The sequence below is a fragment of the Amphiprion ocellaris genome, chromosome 5 (assembly GCF_022539595.1).
Source record: "Amphiprion ocellaris isolate individual 3 ecotype Okinawa chromosome 5, ASM2253959v1, whole genome shotgun sequence".
NCBI classification, from domain to species: domain Eukaryota; kingdom Metazoa; phylum Chordata; class Actinopteri; family Pomacentridae; genus Amphiprion; species Amphiprion ocellaris.
The window spans coordinates 11338121-11356058 of NC_072770.1; the positions used below are offsets into that span (position 1 = coordinate 11338121).

General features: G+C 40.2%; 1 protein-coding gene across 2 annotated transcripts; it reads left to right on the plus strand.

The window, feature by feature from the left end:
- The first annotated feature begins 2252 nt into the window (after positions 1-2252).
- On the plus strand, positions 2253-16529 carry cldn19 (claudin 19). Of its 2 annotated transcripts, none has more exons than XM_023278544.3 (5): positions 2253-2991; positions 8825-8989; positions 9318-9402; positions 11890-12036; positions 15091-16529. In XM_023278544.3, exons 1-5 carry the CDS (start codon positions 2769-2771, stop codon positions 15125-15127), a joined length of 657 nt encoding a protein of 218 aa, XP_023134312.1. In that variant the 5' UTR covers positions 2253-2768; the 3' UTR covers positions 15128-16529. The 2 variants fall into 2 exon arrangements, with proteins under 2 accessions (XP_023134312.1, XP_023134304.1); XM_023278536.3 differs by having other exon boundaries at positions 2254-2991; positions 15571-16529.
- Positions 16530-17938: the final 1409 nt, after the last annotated feature.

Sequence of the window (17938 nt, forward strand, 5' to 3'; positions counted from 1 at the left end):
ACTTGTTTAAACCTGAATCTTTATTTTTCCTTTAGACTAACCAAGTTGTTTTTGTGATTAAGCCTTAGTAAGACTTTAATATAGCATTGTCACATCATAAAAGACTTAAGGCCTCTTCACACTGTGCAGTTTTCAGCTGTCTATCAAAAAAAAGCCAAGAATCATAAGAAAAATGTGGTGAAATTTCTGATTTGCCACCCAAAATGGTGTGCATATTCTTACAAACCAGCCAATGAAAAAACTATAACTGATGATGTGCTTTCATACACTTTTTTCTATTTACTACTTTGTAATGTGGTGCTACAATTCAAGGAAACATTTGGTGCACAATCTGGCATGACTCAAATTGGTGTTGATAGATATTGTGTAGTGTGACTCAGATTAAAATAAAAGTTTTAAGATATTTGCAATATTTGCAAGATATTTTGCACAGGTGACATGTAATAAAGTTACACAAGTGTCACAAAATGCCTTCATTTCCATTTTAACAGCAATTTCTAACATGTTCATTAGGTTTGGTGGACTTCTTTGCCTTTTTTTCTGACAAAACAGGTGAATGTATGGGTGATAATTGAATGCAGTGAGGGACCTGTTTAGACATTTGGATATGAGGACTTACTCTAAGCCTGCAGACAGTGAGTACATTGCCGAGTTGAGTTTTCACTCGCCCCACCATAACCTCTCCAATGGGCAGCGTGTTGTTATGATTCCAAATCAGAAGGGTCTTCAAAGCCCACCGCCCCTCCTAACTGCAGACCTGAGCACTTGTTTTGCTTGTCTTTCATCTCTTTTCACCTCTCGGGCTCAGCTGACCTCCCCCGCCTCAAAATGTCAAACTCCCTCATTAGACAACTGCAAACCACAATGGTCCGGTCACACACAGCCAAAATATTCAAACCTATGAGAGCAGTGTGAATGAGAAAGAGGACGATAATAGACTAGGGGTGTTTGAACTTCCATGTATGGTTCTTTTCTGCCTAAATATGTGTGTATGAATGTGTGAGTGTGCAGTGAAGGGTTTTCAAAGACATGCGTGTCGCTGGATAAGTGAGGTCACATGCATGTTCACGCTTTCTGGTGTGTGTTTGATGTTCCGGTTGATCAAGCTCAAGTTCAAGTTGAAATGGTAGAAGAAATTTAAAAAAAAGAAGCAACCAAAACACTGAAAATACAAGGTCAGAAAGGACAAAGATGGAGAGTGCTAGATGTTCATCAAAATAACAGTTAATTATCGCTGATTTTTTGTCTTTGTTGGGTTTAAGTGTGCCGCAAAACAGCTGTGAGAATTTGTTCGAGAACATGCTTGTTGTGTAGACGTTCAGCATGTGCATGTAGGAGAGTGTGTGCAGGGTAGGGGGGTGAGACATGTCTCTTACAGATGTGAGAAAACAACCGTGTCTCTGAGAGTGAGTGTGTCGACGGTCTAATTGGCGCGATAGAATTATTGAATTAGTCCGAGGCGTATTGAGGCTAATTTAATGAGCTGACTTGACGGGGACCTGGTAGCGTGCGCAGTTGTGGGAAAACAGGTTCCTGCGCTCTCCACGGACACAAAAGGCCGGAGTGTGTCTGCATTTTACAGCTCGTAACGATGTACAGTCGGGTGAACTCTCGAGCGCTCTCTCTTCCTCGCTCTTCATTTGTTGGGGTTGCCGTGGTAATGGCGGGAGGCTTGCCTTGGCAGCCCATAATTTCCAGAGAGTCTGTCTGGATTTGACAAGTCCTTTTCAGCCAGGACATTGTTTAGATGCTGATTTACGTGCATTTGTTGCACTTTACCACCACCTCCTCCGCACCTCCAGCTGGGGGGAGGCAAAACTAGTAATGGATCAATGCTTTCAAAACCTCCTTAAACTGCATGTTGACGTTGGGTTTCGTTGGAACTATCTTGCAAGAAATGCTTCATTGTGACTTTATCTGAGGAGTTTTCCCCTTCAGAGTTGCATCTTTTTCTTGTTATTTCCCTCTCTGTTTGAAACAGTCCTTATTCTCCCCAGTCAGCCTATCCCTCTCCCCTCCCAGTAGGCGTTCCTACAACACGCTGGAGTCCAATCACAGGCCAGCTCTTTTCCCTATCCCTTCATGGTCAGCCTGTTGTGCTCACATGTTTTCTTTTTTTCTTTTGCTTTTCACTTTTTTTCAGCTACCCCTCATTGAGCCACTCGAGCCTGGAGCAGATGGAAAGATTGTAGTGGGGGGGAAAGTTAGTGAGAGAGAGAGAGAGAGAGAGAAAGTTAGTGAGAGAGAGAGAGAGAGAGAGAGAGAGAGAGAGAGAGAGAGAGAGAGAGAGAGAGAATTGGAAGAAGCCATGCAGAGAGTGAAGCAGCCCAGCGACGATGCTTGATGAACTGAACCGCTGACCACGAGAAACTCTTTCTTCCACTTTGAGTGATCTCCAGAGGGACCACGGAATCAGACAGGACAGTCCAGAGGAGGAAGACATCAACTCATCCTCCCAGCTGACGGGCAACAAAAAAGAGAAAACCCAGCACGGGACGTGGAAAAGAAAAGATAAGAGAGGTGGAGAAAGAGGACAGTTCTACAAATGTCAGTTAAAGCAGAGAGGCAGAGGGAGATGCTCAGAGGGACCAGATAGTGAAGAGAAAAGTCAAACAAGTAGCAGGTGTGCCCACAAGGACTCCTGTAACGAAAAGAAAAAAGAAAAAGAAGGGGCAACGCACCAGAGTGGTCCAGTTAAAAAGCCGTCACAAGTCAAGCAGTGAAGGAAAGAGCAGATAGAGTGCAGAGGGACTGAGCTATAGAGAAGGATGGCCAACTCAGGTCTCCAGTTGTTGGGTTACTTTCTGGCGTTGGGCGGCTGGATCGGCATCATCTCCACCACCGCCTTGCCGCAGTGGAAGCAGTCGTCGTACGCCGGCGATGCCATCATCACAGCAGTGGGTCTGTACGAGGGGCTGTGGATGAGCTGTGCCTCGCAGAGTACCGGACAGGTGCAGTGCAAGATCTTTGACTCCATGCTCTCGCTGGACAGTGAGTACGACGTTTGAATTTGGCTCAACAAACCCAGATTGTCTGACTTGTACTTTCTCTACCAACACTATCAAACTGTTCCTCAGTTTGACTGTCTTTAGTACAACTTGCCTTTTAATGATCATAGTTGGTTCTTCTAAATCCAATCTTAAGTTGGAGGGGAACCTCATGGGGGAACTTTCACTGATTAATTTGTCAGATTTACAATTCAAGTAAGCCGATAATCTGCTCTTATTGCATCAACATGAAAGGATTCTTTAATTCTTTAAAACTGCTTTCTTTCTTGACTGCTTTCATTTAACTTCTGTTTGGGTTTGATTCAACCTTTGGCTTTGTTTTGTCTGCTCAAACTTCCCGTAAGAAATATTTATGACGCTGGGCTACAAATCACAGCAGTTATTGTAGCTGGTTCATTCCTTTTGCCCACAATTTTGTTGTTAATCAGCAGCAAAACCAGAAGGAAAACAACTTCCTGAACCCCTAAACACTATGTGGGACGCATAAAGTTCACAAGCTGTAAATCTTACTCAAAATGCTGCGTCTTTAATGAAGTTCATCTCATTTGTAAAAAATTCCAAAACACTGAAGCACATAATGTGTGAGGAGTGGAGTGGAGGGGGAGAGGAATGTGGGGTTCAGACATAAATTAGCTCAGAATTATGAGCCTCCTGTCATCTCCAATTTGCAAGCAGGACGTAGTGACTCATAATTAATGGCGCACAGATTATACGAATCCATCCATCTACTGTCTGCTTAAATCATCCCATTAGAGAGTCTAATGACAGACTACAGTGGGCTGGGGCTGGGGGTGGGTGGGCTCAGTCAACAAAAAACAATGTGAATTTGACTAGTGACCTGTCCTGCACCCTGTTTTCACCCTAAGCCCACTGAAACAGGCCCAGATGCTAATGCAAACCTCTACAGGATAATGCGGTGCATAGATAATGGATTGGAATTTGTCTTTGTGGTTGCATCTCTTGCTGTGACACGCTTTTCTTGCAACAACAAACGAGGCACTTTGCAAACATTTTTGGTGTCTCGGTGAGTCATTATATCAACACAATTTCGGTGGCAATCTGTGCGGCAGCGCGCCCCAGCTGATCTCCCATCTCCTTTGGTATATTGCAGCAATAAGAACGGCGTATTGTCCTTGCACATGAATAGGGGCTGTTAGGAGAAGAAAAGGGCAGTGTTGAGCCAAACACCAGAGATATTCCCAGAATGCACTCTGTCCGTCGGTCCCCACACGCGCACATTGTTCCATTTGTCCATTAACACACCCAACAAGTAGAGATTAAGATGGCAAGACAAACACTACAGGAAATCTTTAACCACATGTTGCTCTGATCAAGCATTCCTGATCATTCACGGGGTTGTTCAGGTGTTTCCCCCAGACAGATTATGAAACAGGGCAGATTATATCATGTGTCTGGGTTTAGTGAAGACGCTGCAAGTCTTGATTAAACTCTGGTATTGGGGTTTTATCAAGCAGTCAAAGTTGTGAAGGAGCTATTTTCGCAGCAGGAGCAGCATGTGATGGTGGGTATAATTGTTCACCAGACTGTGCTGCGCTCTGCTGATGTGGCCAAGAAAGCGTAGTAGAAAAGTGTTGCAGGTTTAACTGAGCATTCTGCCCGAGACGATGATGACGTTCAGGATAATAGACGGCTGAGAGGACTGACTGTAATTTGTCAGGAGAGGAGAGTGTGGATGGTGGTACTGAAAGGACAGCTCTTTGCATCCAGAAACATCTGAGCACTGAGTTGAAGACGCTTTAACTGTTCTTCTGCCAATCTATTGTGTCACACTGAATGAGGACCTAGTAGACAACAGGACATTCATATAAAAGGTTATTTTTGCTTGCTGAGCTCAGCATTACATTCAGTTTTTGAAGGGACTGCACATTGCAAAATTTTCACATGTTGCAACTTCATTTACCATTTTAGATTATTTTGATTTGTTCAGATCCAGGAGTCCAATTGCCTGGCATTAAAAAGTAAAGCAAAGTTGCTAAATTCCACAAAAACATCAAAAGAAATTGTCTTTCAGTAGTTTCTAAGTTCCTCCTGAAGACATAAACCTTTAAAAATGGTTAAATAGAAATAATACATGAATTCAGGGACTATTTCTAGCTGCAGATTATTGTATATTTGGTACACCACTGATGGTGATTATGGGATTAAGTTACAATTGCTGATATGTTTTCCTCAACAATGAAGCTCGATGGTACAGAATAATATAATAAATCAGGCTTGGTGCAATCAAAACACCTTGTAGGGTCAGTTCATTGTTGGTTTGGGTATTTTCAAGAGGTTTGTTGACAATAAGAACAACATAGACCGTCACCCTGGAAAAGTATCCCTAATAGTTTTGGTCATCAGATTCAATGGTAACAATAAGTACTATTGCTTACAGATATTAAGTCTGGTGGGTGAGAAACTGTGATATATGTGGGTCCACACAGTTTCCAGTGGCAGCAGCTGTTATGGTTAGATAGGAAAAAATATCTCTGATTGTGTCATTTGTTGAATTTGACAGTTTCTTGACCCATTAGTATTATTGCATACTTGCAATAAGGGCTAACTAAAAACAGATTGGTTGATTGAAACTTAATATTTGCTAAATGTAGTTTGTGTTTTCAGATGAAATCGAAAGGCTGGACTTGTTAAATATGAGTGTAGTTGTACGATTGTGCAGTGAGTGGGCAAACAGATATTACGTACGAAACACTCCCAAGTGACTTCACAATGAGACCTTACAGTGCCTACACACATACACAACATATAACACACACACACACACACACACTCATTGAAAGCTAGTGGCTGGCACTGCCAACCAGTGGAAAGAGAGGGCCCAGTGGGTGAGCCAACCCACCCCGAACTTTCTCCTCCTCCTTCTAGCCTCTTGTTCACCCTAAAGGCCCTCGGACACCCTTGTGGTTTGTGACCGCCTGAAACTAGTCAGAATGGTGTCATTTAGCCTAAACCCCCCCACACACACCCTCAGAAGAAAAGAAGGATGCCCAAAGTGAATGAAAAACAACATCCAGCAAAAAAAAATTTGAAACCTCCCTCTGTTGAGGACCATTCAGATACTCCATCAAAAGGAGCTGTGGAGCCATAAATCAGACTTCAAAGATCGCTCCATCCTCTTCCCTCCATCTTAAGTCCCTTTAGATCAGCTTTTGAAATGCGGCTTCACTGCTGCACCCTGAATGATGGTGTGTGTATTTCTGTCACAATGACAAACGATGACTTTGGCTTCCTGTCAGGCTGTTGCTCAACAGATCTTTTCTAAAAAGATTAAGCTTTTCTGGGGCTGACAGTCCTGCACATTCTATTCTATTCTATTCTAGTCTAGTCTATTCTATTCTATTCTATTCTATTCTATTCTATTCTATTCTATTCTAGTCTAGTCTATTCTATTCTATTCTATTCTATTCTAGTCTATTCTATTCAAAGTCTATTTTATATATATTTTATCTTACCTGTTGTTATCGTTTTATCCCACGAAGGAGAGGCATTCAAAATTTCGTTGTACATATGTCCAATGACAATAAAGGCATTTGATTGATTGAGTGATTGATCTATTCTATTCTATTCTATTCTATTCTATTCTATTCTATTCTATTCTATTCTATTCTATTGATGAACAGGAATTCACAAGCACCTGTAAAGGCCAAGTATATTATGGCAGTCTTGAGTTTCCAATGATGCCTATGACTAATTTTTTGTGATGAATCAGTTTTGTTCTTTCATAGATATAATATTTCCAAAAATATGACAAAATCTGCTGGGTCAAAACTATACATACAAAAATGCTACTATTTGGTTTACCATTTCTTGGCCATTTTCCACCTCATCTAGTGCTTTTGGTAGCCATCCACAAGCTCCTGGTTGCATGTTTGACCCTCCTCTTCATAGAACTGGTACAGCTAAACTAAATTTGTTGGCTTTCTGACACCAACCTGTTCCTTCATCACAGTCCACAGAGTCCACAAAGTCAGGACTCTCAGGAGACCAGTCTAAAACTTGCCTGATTTAGTCTTTTCTTTACCACTTCTGATGTGTTTTTGGGATGATTGTCTTGTTGAAACATCCAACTGAGTCCAAGACTCAACCTTCTGGCTGATGATTTTAAGTTTTCTCCTCCTTCATTATTCAATTTATTTTGTGTAAAAGACCAATTTCACTGACAGCAAAACAGTCCCAGAGTGTAATACTACCACCACCATGCTTGACAGTAGATTTGGTGTTCTTGGGGTTAGAGGCCTAAACTTATGTCCTTTCCAAACATATTTATGGTCATTGTGGCCAAATAGCTCAGTGTTTTGTTTCATCCGGCCACAGAACTTTCTTCCAGAAGGCCTTTTCTTTGTCAAAATGATCAGCAGCAAACGTCAGTCAAGCTTTAGAGTGAAGCTTCTAGAGGAACAGTTTCCTCTTTGCATGACAGCATCTCAGATGATAGCGATGAAAAACACACTTGACTGTGGACAATAACAACTGTGTTCCAGCAGCTTCTAATTCTTTGCAGATCTGCTTTTTGGTGATTGTTGGTTGTAGCTGGCCATCCTGACCAATAGTCTCTCAGCAGGTGATAAATTGTGGTTTCTTCCTGATCATGGCAGTGACATAACAGTACCATGCACTTTATACTTACCAATAATTGTTTGCCAAGTTGATTTTGTGATTTGAAGCTACTTTGAAATGGCTTAAAGTGACTTTCTTGACTTGTTCAAGTCAATTATTTGCCTTTTCAGATCTTTGCTGAGCTCTTCAGACTTTCCCACTGTAGTGTTTGTGGCTAAGTCTAATAAATGTATCCAATGTTTTTTGACAGGCTTTGATTCTTGCCTTTCTCCGGTGAGGTACAAACACTGGCTAACACTTTATTAGAAGATAATGCCTGTGACCTTGGCTGTGGGATTGGTATGAAAAGCTTTCTTATTTATTGTAATCACCATGTTTGTCACCTTTCACCAGATATCAGAATCAGGATATAAGAATTTGTGTTTTCTACAACTGCTGGGAATTCAGCAATCCCTTCACTTGCTGTAAATAAGACACACTCTATCATTATTTTGACAGTGTTATTAGCATTGCTTTTGCGTTAGCACTTCTGTGAGCGGCTGTGGCTGAGGCAGAAACGTCTGATCGCTGTGGCGACAGCGCCGCAAAAACAATCTTGCTTTGTGACAAAGCCACACTAATCCCACTGTGTGAAACATGTAAAGCGGGACCTCCTACAGCCACTTCGTGCCAGAGAGAGAGCTTCATCTGTGTCTCTTCCACCTACAGTCATTGCGTGTGCGCTGATATTATGCACTCGCACATGTGTGTGTGTGTGTAAATATGTGTAAATGTGTTCCTCCCACTAAGCTATGTGTGTGCTGAGGCCTGTGTGGGCAGCGCATTAGATTTTTGAGACGGCAAAACCACAGTGGAATGATGTGGAGATGATTTGGAAGATCATTTAAGGTCCCAGAGCTTTGCCAAGACTGTCACCTCTGGAAAGTAAAAGGCGGGAATGACCCTGCTGTGGAAAGTAGGTCAGTCATACATTTATGGCGCTTTCAGTCGTAAATGCATGTGGTCTCCCATCAATCCTGCATGTCATGTGTCGCTTCATTCCATTATAATTATTACTGTTATGTCCAGAAATGTTTGTGTTTTGTTCCAAGTGATGCAGTGAAGGACTCTGTTTGTTTTCTCATCTCCCCATCACTTCCCTCCCCTCTCTTTTCTTGATTTCATATTTTCTGCTGTCCATCCAACATCCTGTACTTCCCCTGTGGCCCCTGCCTACTCCTTTCCTCTTCTTTATCTAGTCCACATCCAGACTTGCCGGGCCCTCATGGTGGTGTCGGTGCTGCTGGGCTTTATCGGCATCATCGTCAGCGTGGTGGGCATGAAGTGCACTAAGGTGGGAGACAACAATCCGGCCACCAAGACCCGCATCGCTGTGACCGGAGGAGCTCTCTTCCTGCTTGCAGGTGTGACTTCTGCTTGTGCCTCTTTCTGTTAATGTTTTGTTTAATTTGCAAGCCTGATATGCAGTATCTCCTGCAATCAGTGCATTTAGCAGGAGTGGTCAGGCATTTTTCTAGCCCAAATTTCTCACAAGAGGTCTTCTGGGTAATTAGAGTCCCTGTTGTAAACAGGAAGTGGTCATTTTGGAGAAATTAGTCACTGACCTCAGACATAAACCTTAATCCCCGGGGTAAAGATTACTAAATTCATTTGTGTGTTGTTGCATCTATAGGGGATTTTTGATGGATTAATTAATATTGAGAAATAATACACTTGCTTCTCCCTTCACAGGTCTATGCACACTGGTGTCTGTGTCCTGGTATGCCACTCAGGTGTCCTATCAGTTCTTCAACCCAAATACGCCGCCCAACGCCAGGTATGTAGGTCAATCAAGGAACAAATATGAAAAACTTCAATTCTGAAAAACCAGCTCTAACTACTGTCATTATATCAATATTTACCCAGAATACACTATATTCTTGCTCTCTATTTAACCTGACATAGCATGATTCTAATCCTAACATGAATGAACACATAAAAAGCAAACTACAACTGCAACAATAGGCCCAGTGTCCAAACAAACAAACCTGTCATCCTGATATTGATGCGAGAGACAACCAGTGATAAATGGATGTCATAGTTACAGCAGTTTTCAGGCTTGTCAGTTACAGTCATTGATGCTACAGAAAGTTTCATTGTCACTGTAATTTGGACATTTGATTTTTTTTTTTTGAGACAAAGGAATCAAAATGTATTTCAAGTGTTGGTAATAATAACTCATTATAATGACACATAACCTGCAATTATGGCTAATAAATAGTGTTTCCACCAGCTGCTTATGTTTACACATGAACAGCCTTGTTATCAGTTCCAAAACATAGCTAGTTACAATTAATTCCTAGTAATTGCTAACAATTCCAATTAGGGCTGAAAAATCTAGCCAGTTAAACATGGTAACTTTCAAATAATGACCATTTAAATAGCTAACACTGACATCTAACAGTAGCAAATTATGACAGATAAATTTGGTCAGCTTCAGTTGCTAAAAGAATTTAAAATTTCAGGTGTTTTCTTCAACTGATAGTTAAACACGTTATAATCAAATATCTTATTATTCCTTAATAAGATTCAAAATGTGCATTTTCTTAATTTAAATTTCATTTAAACTATTTAATGGCACATTAGTTATGCACAATATTCCAAAATATAGCTAATTAAAATGAACTCATATTAAGTTCAAACAGATCCGATAAATATAGCCAGTTTTAAATTACTAATTGTTTCAAATTATGGACAATAAAATGGCTTACACTGATGGCTAACAGTTGCTAATTATGACTTAGATATGGATGATTTCAGCTGCCAATTGTTGAAAATTATGGCTACTATAGTTACTAATTATTATTCACAAATTATGGCTAATATAGCTAATAATAGCTAATAAGAATATTTGCTAATAGTTTCTAATCATGGCTCCTCAACTGGGCCAGCTTTAGTTACTAACAGTTCTGAATGATGGCTGCTAAAATAGCTAGTATTAATTGCTAACTGTTGGTTTTAATGATTGATAAGCATGAAAGGATTAATTTGCTAATTGTTTCAAATTGTGGCTTATAAAAATAAATAACATTAACAAAAACATTGTTAAATATGGCTAATAGATATGGCCAGTTTGTGTTGGTAGCTGTTTAGCAAGTTGCCTGGAATTGGAATAAATGTTATTATTTTAAATATTTTACTCCAGAAGTAAAGCAAATGTTTCTTGTGAGGTTTTGGTATAGGTGGGAGCCAGATGGATATAACCTAAAACACAAAACATAGTGGTTTCTGCTATAATGCTTTAAATTAAAGATATTGATGTATATATAAAAGAGTCCCGTCTTTGAAAATTTAGTTTTTATACATTAATGTGTTTTTTTATATTCTAGAAAACACATCATGAGAGAAATAAACAGTCAGTGCTAGGGGCATTCCTGTCTTAGTATAGTGTACTAATGGCAGTCTCTAAAACAGATTCAGACCTCCAGGGTTTCATACAAAATAAAGAAAACAATCAGTCAACTTTCAGGGTTGGGCTTTCTGTATCATTACTATTTATCAGTATTCATTTTGATTCCAGTATTGAAACTTGCCACTGTGTTGTGTAGACTAGTTCTGTAGTGTCTGAGGAGAGTTGTAGGTGAGCTGGTGTGCCTGAACTGTGGTAAGTCTGGTGTTCATAAGTAGCTTTAATAGGTAGACATGAGTTTTTAAGAATGCAATTGACTTGCAAGGGATTTTAATATTATGCTATATTGCTGAATATTTCGTTGTTAGTAGGACAAAGTAAGATATTTATACTCAACAAAATTCTAAAGGTAGCATGTGACATTTATAAAATTCTATCTTTTATTTGTGACATAGCTGAATGAGTATTTATTGGAAGAAAGGATCAGATTGCCAGACATTCAGAGCTGGATGGAATTATTTTTTAGATGACAACTGGTGACGTTGTAGCAAAAGTCAGTTCTCATCTTTGTCTTGTTATTTGTGGCAACGTGTCGTTTGAATAAAGCTGCATTTTACTGAGTACTAGTCACACTATTCAATCATCCTTCTTTAAAGCCACACATGAATGGATTAAATCAATAGTTGAGAGTTTGTTACCAACTAAACAACTCAAAAAATTTTAGTTCAATTTTGGCTCAGTTCAACCAGAAGAACAGGAATAAGATTTTAAACTTTTTCTTTAAGTCAGAGATGAAAACCATTTGCATGCTACCTTTATATCTTTGTTGAGTGTAAGTTGGAGATAGTTGTAATCGATTCTTAAATCCATACTGTACATCTTTTCTTAACCTCTTCCTCCCTGTTTCGTCCACAGGTATGAATTCGGCTCGGCCCTGTTCGTGGGCTGGGCAGCAGCCAGTCTGACGGTTCTGGGCGGCTCCTTGCTGTGCTGCTCCTGCTCCAAAGACGACATGCGAGGGCAACAATATTACCGCCAATCACAGCCTTCCACAGCCAGGGAGTACGTGTAAACCCCACCCCCTTCCAGCAGTCACCCAAACAGAGAGCAGAGGACACGCTTGGCACCACCACCCTTTTTTCCCCCATGAAATCATGCCTGCTAAATCAAAACACAAAGACTACATGCATACACACATGCAATCGTATCATACTCACACTCGCATTTATATGCACCGACACACTATTCATAGTGTTGCACACAAACACATTATCCACCAGTAGGGTGTTGTTATTTATCATCAGGTGGCCTACATATTTGTTGTCAATCATCCAGCTCACTTTACAATATTATGCTTGTATTATGACTAGAACTCTCCTGTGTGCCTTATTTAATGTACTTGAAGTTAGCATGAATATACAAAGAAGACAAATTAATGCATTTGTTTCTTGGTACAGATGGACTACATTTAGTGTGAATTAAAAGGCAAAAAAAAATAAAAAATTGTATCACGGCAGATACCCACCCATAACGTGGGCATGGAGCTAAAAATGGCGACACTGCAACCCTTGCTGCACTATTACTAGCATGTCCTGTGCTCCCTGGTTGGAGCTGCACTGGTGTTTTACCTCCATACTGGTCTGTATATTCACACTCCACTGGTGCAGTTAGGTTGTGTGAAGGGAGAAGCCCAAATCACTGTGCAAGAACTAGGGCACCGTTATTTCTTGTATCCTTTGGCCTTTTGAGTTACATTGTTTCCAAATCTTAGTTCCCAAAATGCAGCTTTGAAGCATTTGGATTTTATGTTAAAGACTTTTACACGCTGCTGCGAATCCAGTTCAGGCAAAGAACTGCTAGAGATGTAGTCAAATTTAAGTATGATTGTAAAAAACACTAGAATCAGTCTATTAAATATCAACTTGTAGCTCTTGAGCTACGGCAATGTGACTGATAATAAGTGTCCTATGTAATAAATGCTTCAGGCGGCCTTACTTTGAAAAGAAGCTACTTCCTATGTGCGGTAGTCCTCTTTTATACAACAATCACTTCCTGAGAGATGCACACAGAAACACAATCTTAACTGCAGAAGTGGAGGTGAATTGTTAGATGAAGGTGTCTGTTTAGCTTGCAGTGAGTATAAATGCTGGTGATTACCATTTCCCCCCATTATACTCAGCACTAAGAGAAAGTAGAGCTTCTCATCGACACACATCATCACACTCCATTTACTAACAGCATCATTCCACTTTTACACACTCCCTCATTTAATAATCTCTTTTTTAACCAAACCAATGTCAAAAAAAAATCTAAGCTATTTCTCTCTGACTCAAGTATAATTTGACTGGAAATCATAAGCTATAAGAAGCTATCACAGTATTACAGACCATAAGCTAACATGATGCTAAAACACAGCTATACATAAATAGAAAGCATATATTTAAGTTCTGTAGACACTGTTTGATTACAACAGCTGTTTTTCAGAACAATGACTACTCCATGCAGATGAAGTACAATCAATGCCTGCAGCTTCTCCACATTAGAGCCCATAAAACTCAACTGCCAAGCTAAATTGGCTCTCGAGGTCCCCCTTGATGCTCCCACATCATTTTGCCCTAATTTGTGTTTCTGAAAGAGCTGGTCCATCACTGCTCCAGATAATAAAGCCATTAACTTTTCCCAGAAAATGTCCCAGTTGCCCCATTTCCTGGTTGTATGGTCTCTCTTCTTAGAAGACACTTGATTGTGGAGTGCTCTTTTATTCTCAGATTTGAGGGGAGGTTGTGGGTCTATAGGAAATTCCTTGCACATTTTAAATAAAGAGGGAAGTCAAGCATCACTGGTCTGTCAGCAGCAGCTGTGCTTTGAATAGGGATTGCTCAACAACAAATGTGGAAAAACTACCTGCAAAGCTATGTCCAAAGATGAGAAAATATACATTTGAAAGAATTGTCCTAGGAAATACACACTTCAGCTTTCTAGCTGAGAATTAGATGAGAAGATTGATATAACTCTTGTATTATGTATCATAAAGCTACTGCCAGGCGATGGCTAGCTTAGCATGCTACAAAGACTGCAAGGGGAAATAGCTAGCTAGCTCTCTGGTAACAAGACAAAGCTTTAAAGATGAAGGAAGGAGAATTTGCTTTTTTATTTTTATTTCAGACTGAAACTAGCTTGCTATTTCCCCTTGCATTCAGAACTTATGCTAAGCTAACCTAGCTCTAACTTCATATTTAGTGTAGTATTAATCTTATCATCTAATTTTAGCAACAGTTTCTTCCAAAAAGTGGTGAAATTACAGCTAACTACCATGCAGCCAAAACATTCTGCCATCTTAATTAGTCAGGACTAATCTTTATGCTAATCAGAATAATAATCTCTTTAACCTGTAGATTCCTAGCCAGCTGACATGTAGCACCACAATATTCCTTCTTGACATGTAACTTCCCACTGCATGAACTCGGGTCAGGTGCAAATTTTTCCAGGAACAGCCCCGTAATTGGTCCTTTTGAGGGTTTCTGTTTCTTTTGCAGTGTAGAATCTGGCAACCTCGATCTCAAAACTCCACATCTATGAGCACATAGGTAATAGAACACCAGAGAGTGTTTTATGTTAACTTACATATATATATCGAATTTTATGTTGTTAAAGGTGATGTTAGAGGAGAGAAAACTAGACGAGAACATCGAAAAGGCAGATAAAATGGTAGTCGTCCTTGAATTTAACCAATCAACAGTGTTCTTTATGAGTTAAACCTATTAGCATCAAACCTTTTAGCAACAACAGCAGTTTTTCAAGCCTTCTTAGAAGCAGGAAGTAGCTGCTTTTCCCTCTTTGTTCGAAAACAGAGCCAAATTAGGTTCTTGGTGGTGGCAGTTCTTGTATTCGGAACACTAAAACCACGCTAAACTGTCCCGTACGTTCTCGCAGTGGAAAACAACTTACTGAATTTCAACTCTTTTTCTAACATCTCAATCATCCCACTGGCTTTGGGAATCTGAGAGGTCTTTATTATGTCTCTGATCCAACCCCAACCTTCCCCCAACCCCCCTTGTCTTGTTCTCTTCTTCTTCTTCTTCTTCTCTGACTGTCTTCTTCTCTCCTCTAATTCAGGGCAGAGTTGTTGAGTGAAACTAGTTTTCCTGACTGATCAGCCCCCGCCTTTTTATCGAGGACTGTCCGACTGTCCATCCTCTTGTCTCCCCTCCTTCTGTTTTCCCTTTATGACCCCAAATTTGACCCCAGTTTCTCAGTACTACACCTGCACCTTATCATTTTTATTGGGAACCAAGATGTACTGTCTCCTCCTATTCTGCCCCACCTTCTGAGCCTTTTCTGTAAATATGGACTCATGCAGGATATGTGATCAGACTCTTTCTTTATCACACCACCCACATGCCCCATTAGTTCCCAATTATTGGCCCAAAAGTTAACAATGAGTTGAAACGCATGGGTTTTGTTGTGCTGATTTTATGATTTGACTTATATCCTATGACCTCTGGGTGTTGTTGTAAATGTGTCTTTTGGGTTTATTTTGTTCTCTGTGACTGTACTTTGACTGAAACATGTCTTTTTTTCCCTTTTGAATTGCAGACCAAATGTTAAAAGTACCCCACCAGAGAAAAGGGAGCAGTACTTGTAGTTTGGGAGAGTCTTCTGGCCTTACCATGGTTTAGATTCTGTCAACAGACAAAACCCTCTCACTGGGGAATTCAAAACAGACAAGAAAGAATTTATAACCTTCCAAGCACATTTCCAACACAAATTAGTAGTCTTTGTTGTAGTTAAAGAAATGTTTGGGGAGGTTTCTATGAATATGATGTTTTAGGGGGATCGAGAAAAATGATATCTCTCTCTTGTCTGTGTTGTTGACTTTGGGAGAGACAGTCATTCAGGGTATGTTTTCTATAACATGTTAAAATGCCCGGGTGTATATACCACCTACTCTATTCTTTTTTTATTTTTATTTTTACTACATATATAATGTTTTACTACAGTGCCTTATAACACGTTTGTGCACATGTATGTTCTCGACTACATGGATTCTCTATAGTCTCCCGTCTGAGGGATCCACAGTTCCTCTGCCAGCAGTTCTGTCTGCCTTTTTTCTATTGTTGGATTTCCGAAAAATGAATGTGAAGCTACTCTGCAGTACCACTTATAAAACAACAAAGACATACATACACGATAGATCTTCTGAATAATGTCTTACGCCACGGTTTGTAGGAAGCCGTGTGCTTGTTTCCTAGTAACCTGGATTGAGGATATACCAAGTACATTAATTTTGTTTTGTTAAGTGCCAATATGATTTTGTGTGAATGACAGAGTCGCTGTATTATTGGCTCTAAAGGATGTACTGTACTGTGTGCTGTCTCCTGTACTAAGGAATGCCAGTTTGCTGAGTGTTCAAATGCCCCTCTGATGCCTGCATTTATTTACCATGCCATTCCTGTCTCTAATATTTACCTCCTCCATGTTGTGTATCATCTCATTTACAGTATACCCCTTGTCTGTTTCTTTTAGAATGAAGTAAACAGAGACATAAAAATGGACTTGGCTGTGACTCAGTGCTTTATCGGTTGTTTCCTAACTTTTCACCCCGGCCAGACTTTCCGCCCACTCGCCCCGCTTGTTCCTACTTTCCAGCTCAAATCCTTCTTTTGCACCCTGTTGTTCGATAATTGCAGATGTGGAATTCCACTTCTGCTCCACTGGACTGTGGTACATTCTCAGAGGTGGATCCAAGAAGTTAACTTGCTCACACAAGCCTTGAATTTTCTTGTTGTTTTGTTGAGTTTGAACCAAGAAACTTTTTCAAAACATCGCAAACTTAACCACAGTTAAGCTTTGTGAGCATCATAGACTGACTTTGTGGAACTAATGCATCGCTTTTTACAATACTAAATAAGGATAAGGATAAGGATAAACTTTATTGATCCCACAGTTGGGAAAGTTCACCGTTACAGCAGCTCCAAAGAAAAAATATAAAAGTATAAAGGCAGTGCAAGAATAAATAAGAAAAAAAACAGTGCAACAATTGCAGATAACATTATATACAGATTTTTTTTTAAATACCATGTAGAAGACTATATACAGTATGATGAGGTATTAGTTATTGCACATAAGTAGGTGGATGCATGTATAAATTGAGGGATGAAAAAAGTGCAGCAGTAAACAGTACACAGTGAAGTTTATAGTGCGGCATTGTACAGTCTGACAGATGCTGGAATAAAGGACCTGTGGAAGCGTTCCTTCTTACATTTAGGGTGTACCAGTCTGTTGCTGAAGGTGCTTCTTAAGCAGTTCACAGTCTGATACAGAGGGTAGGAGGTGTTTCTGATGATAGAAGACAGTTTATCCAGAGCCCTCCTCTCTCCCACCACCTCCATGGAGTCCAGGGGGCAGTCACAGATTGAGCTGGCTCTTTTTATCAGTCTGTTTAGTCTGTTCTTATCACGCTCAGAGCACCCCCCTCCCCAGCACACCACTGCATTGAAGACCATGGATGCCACCACAGTGTCATAAAAGGTCTTCAGCAGTGGCCTGCTCACACCAAATGATGCGAGTCTCCTAAGCAGGTATAGATGACACTGACCCTTCTTATACAGAGAGTCAGTGTTATCTGTCTAGTCCAGTTTGTTATTTAGGTGAACACCCAGGTACTTGTAGGTCCTCAAGTCCCTGGGTGTTCAGCAGTGGAGTGTATGAGGGTTTCCTGTGGAAATCGATCACCATCTCCTTTGTCTTGCTGCCGTTCATTTGGAGATGGTTCTGCTCACACCAGTAGACAAAGTCCATGATGACCTTCCTGTACTCACAGTTGTTCCCCTCCGACTGTTGAGTTTTAGCATTGAGTGTCCTCTGATGTTTTTCAACCAAGTTGTAAATCAAGAATGTTAAAATTGGACAATTCTGCATTTTACATTCTAATGACAAGTATAAAAATACAAACATCTCAAAT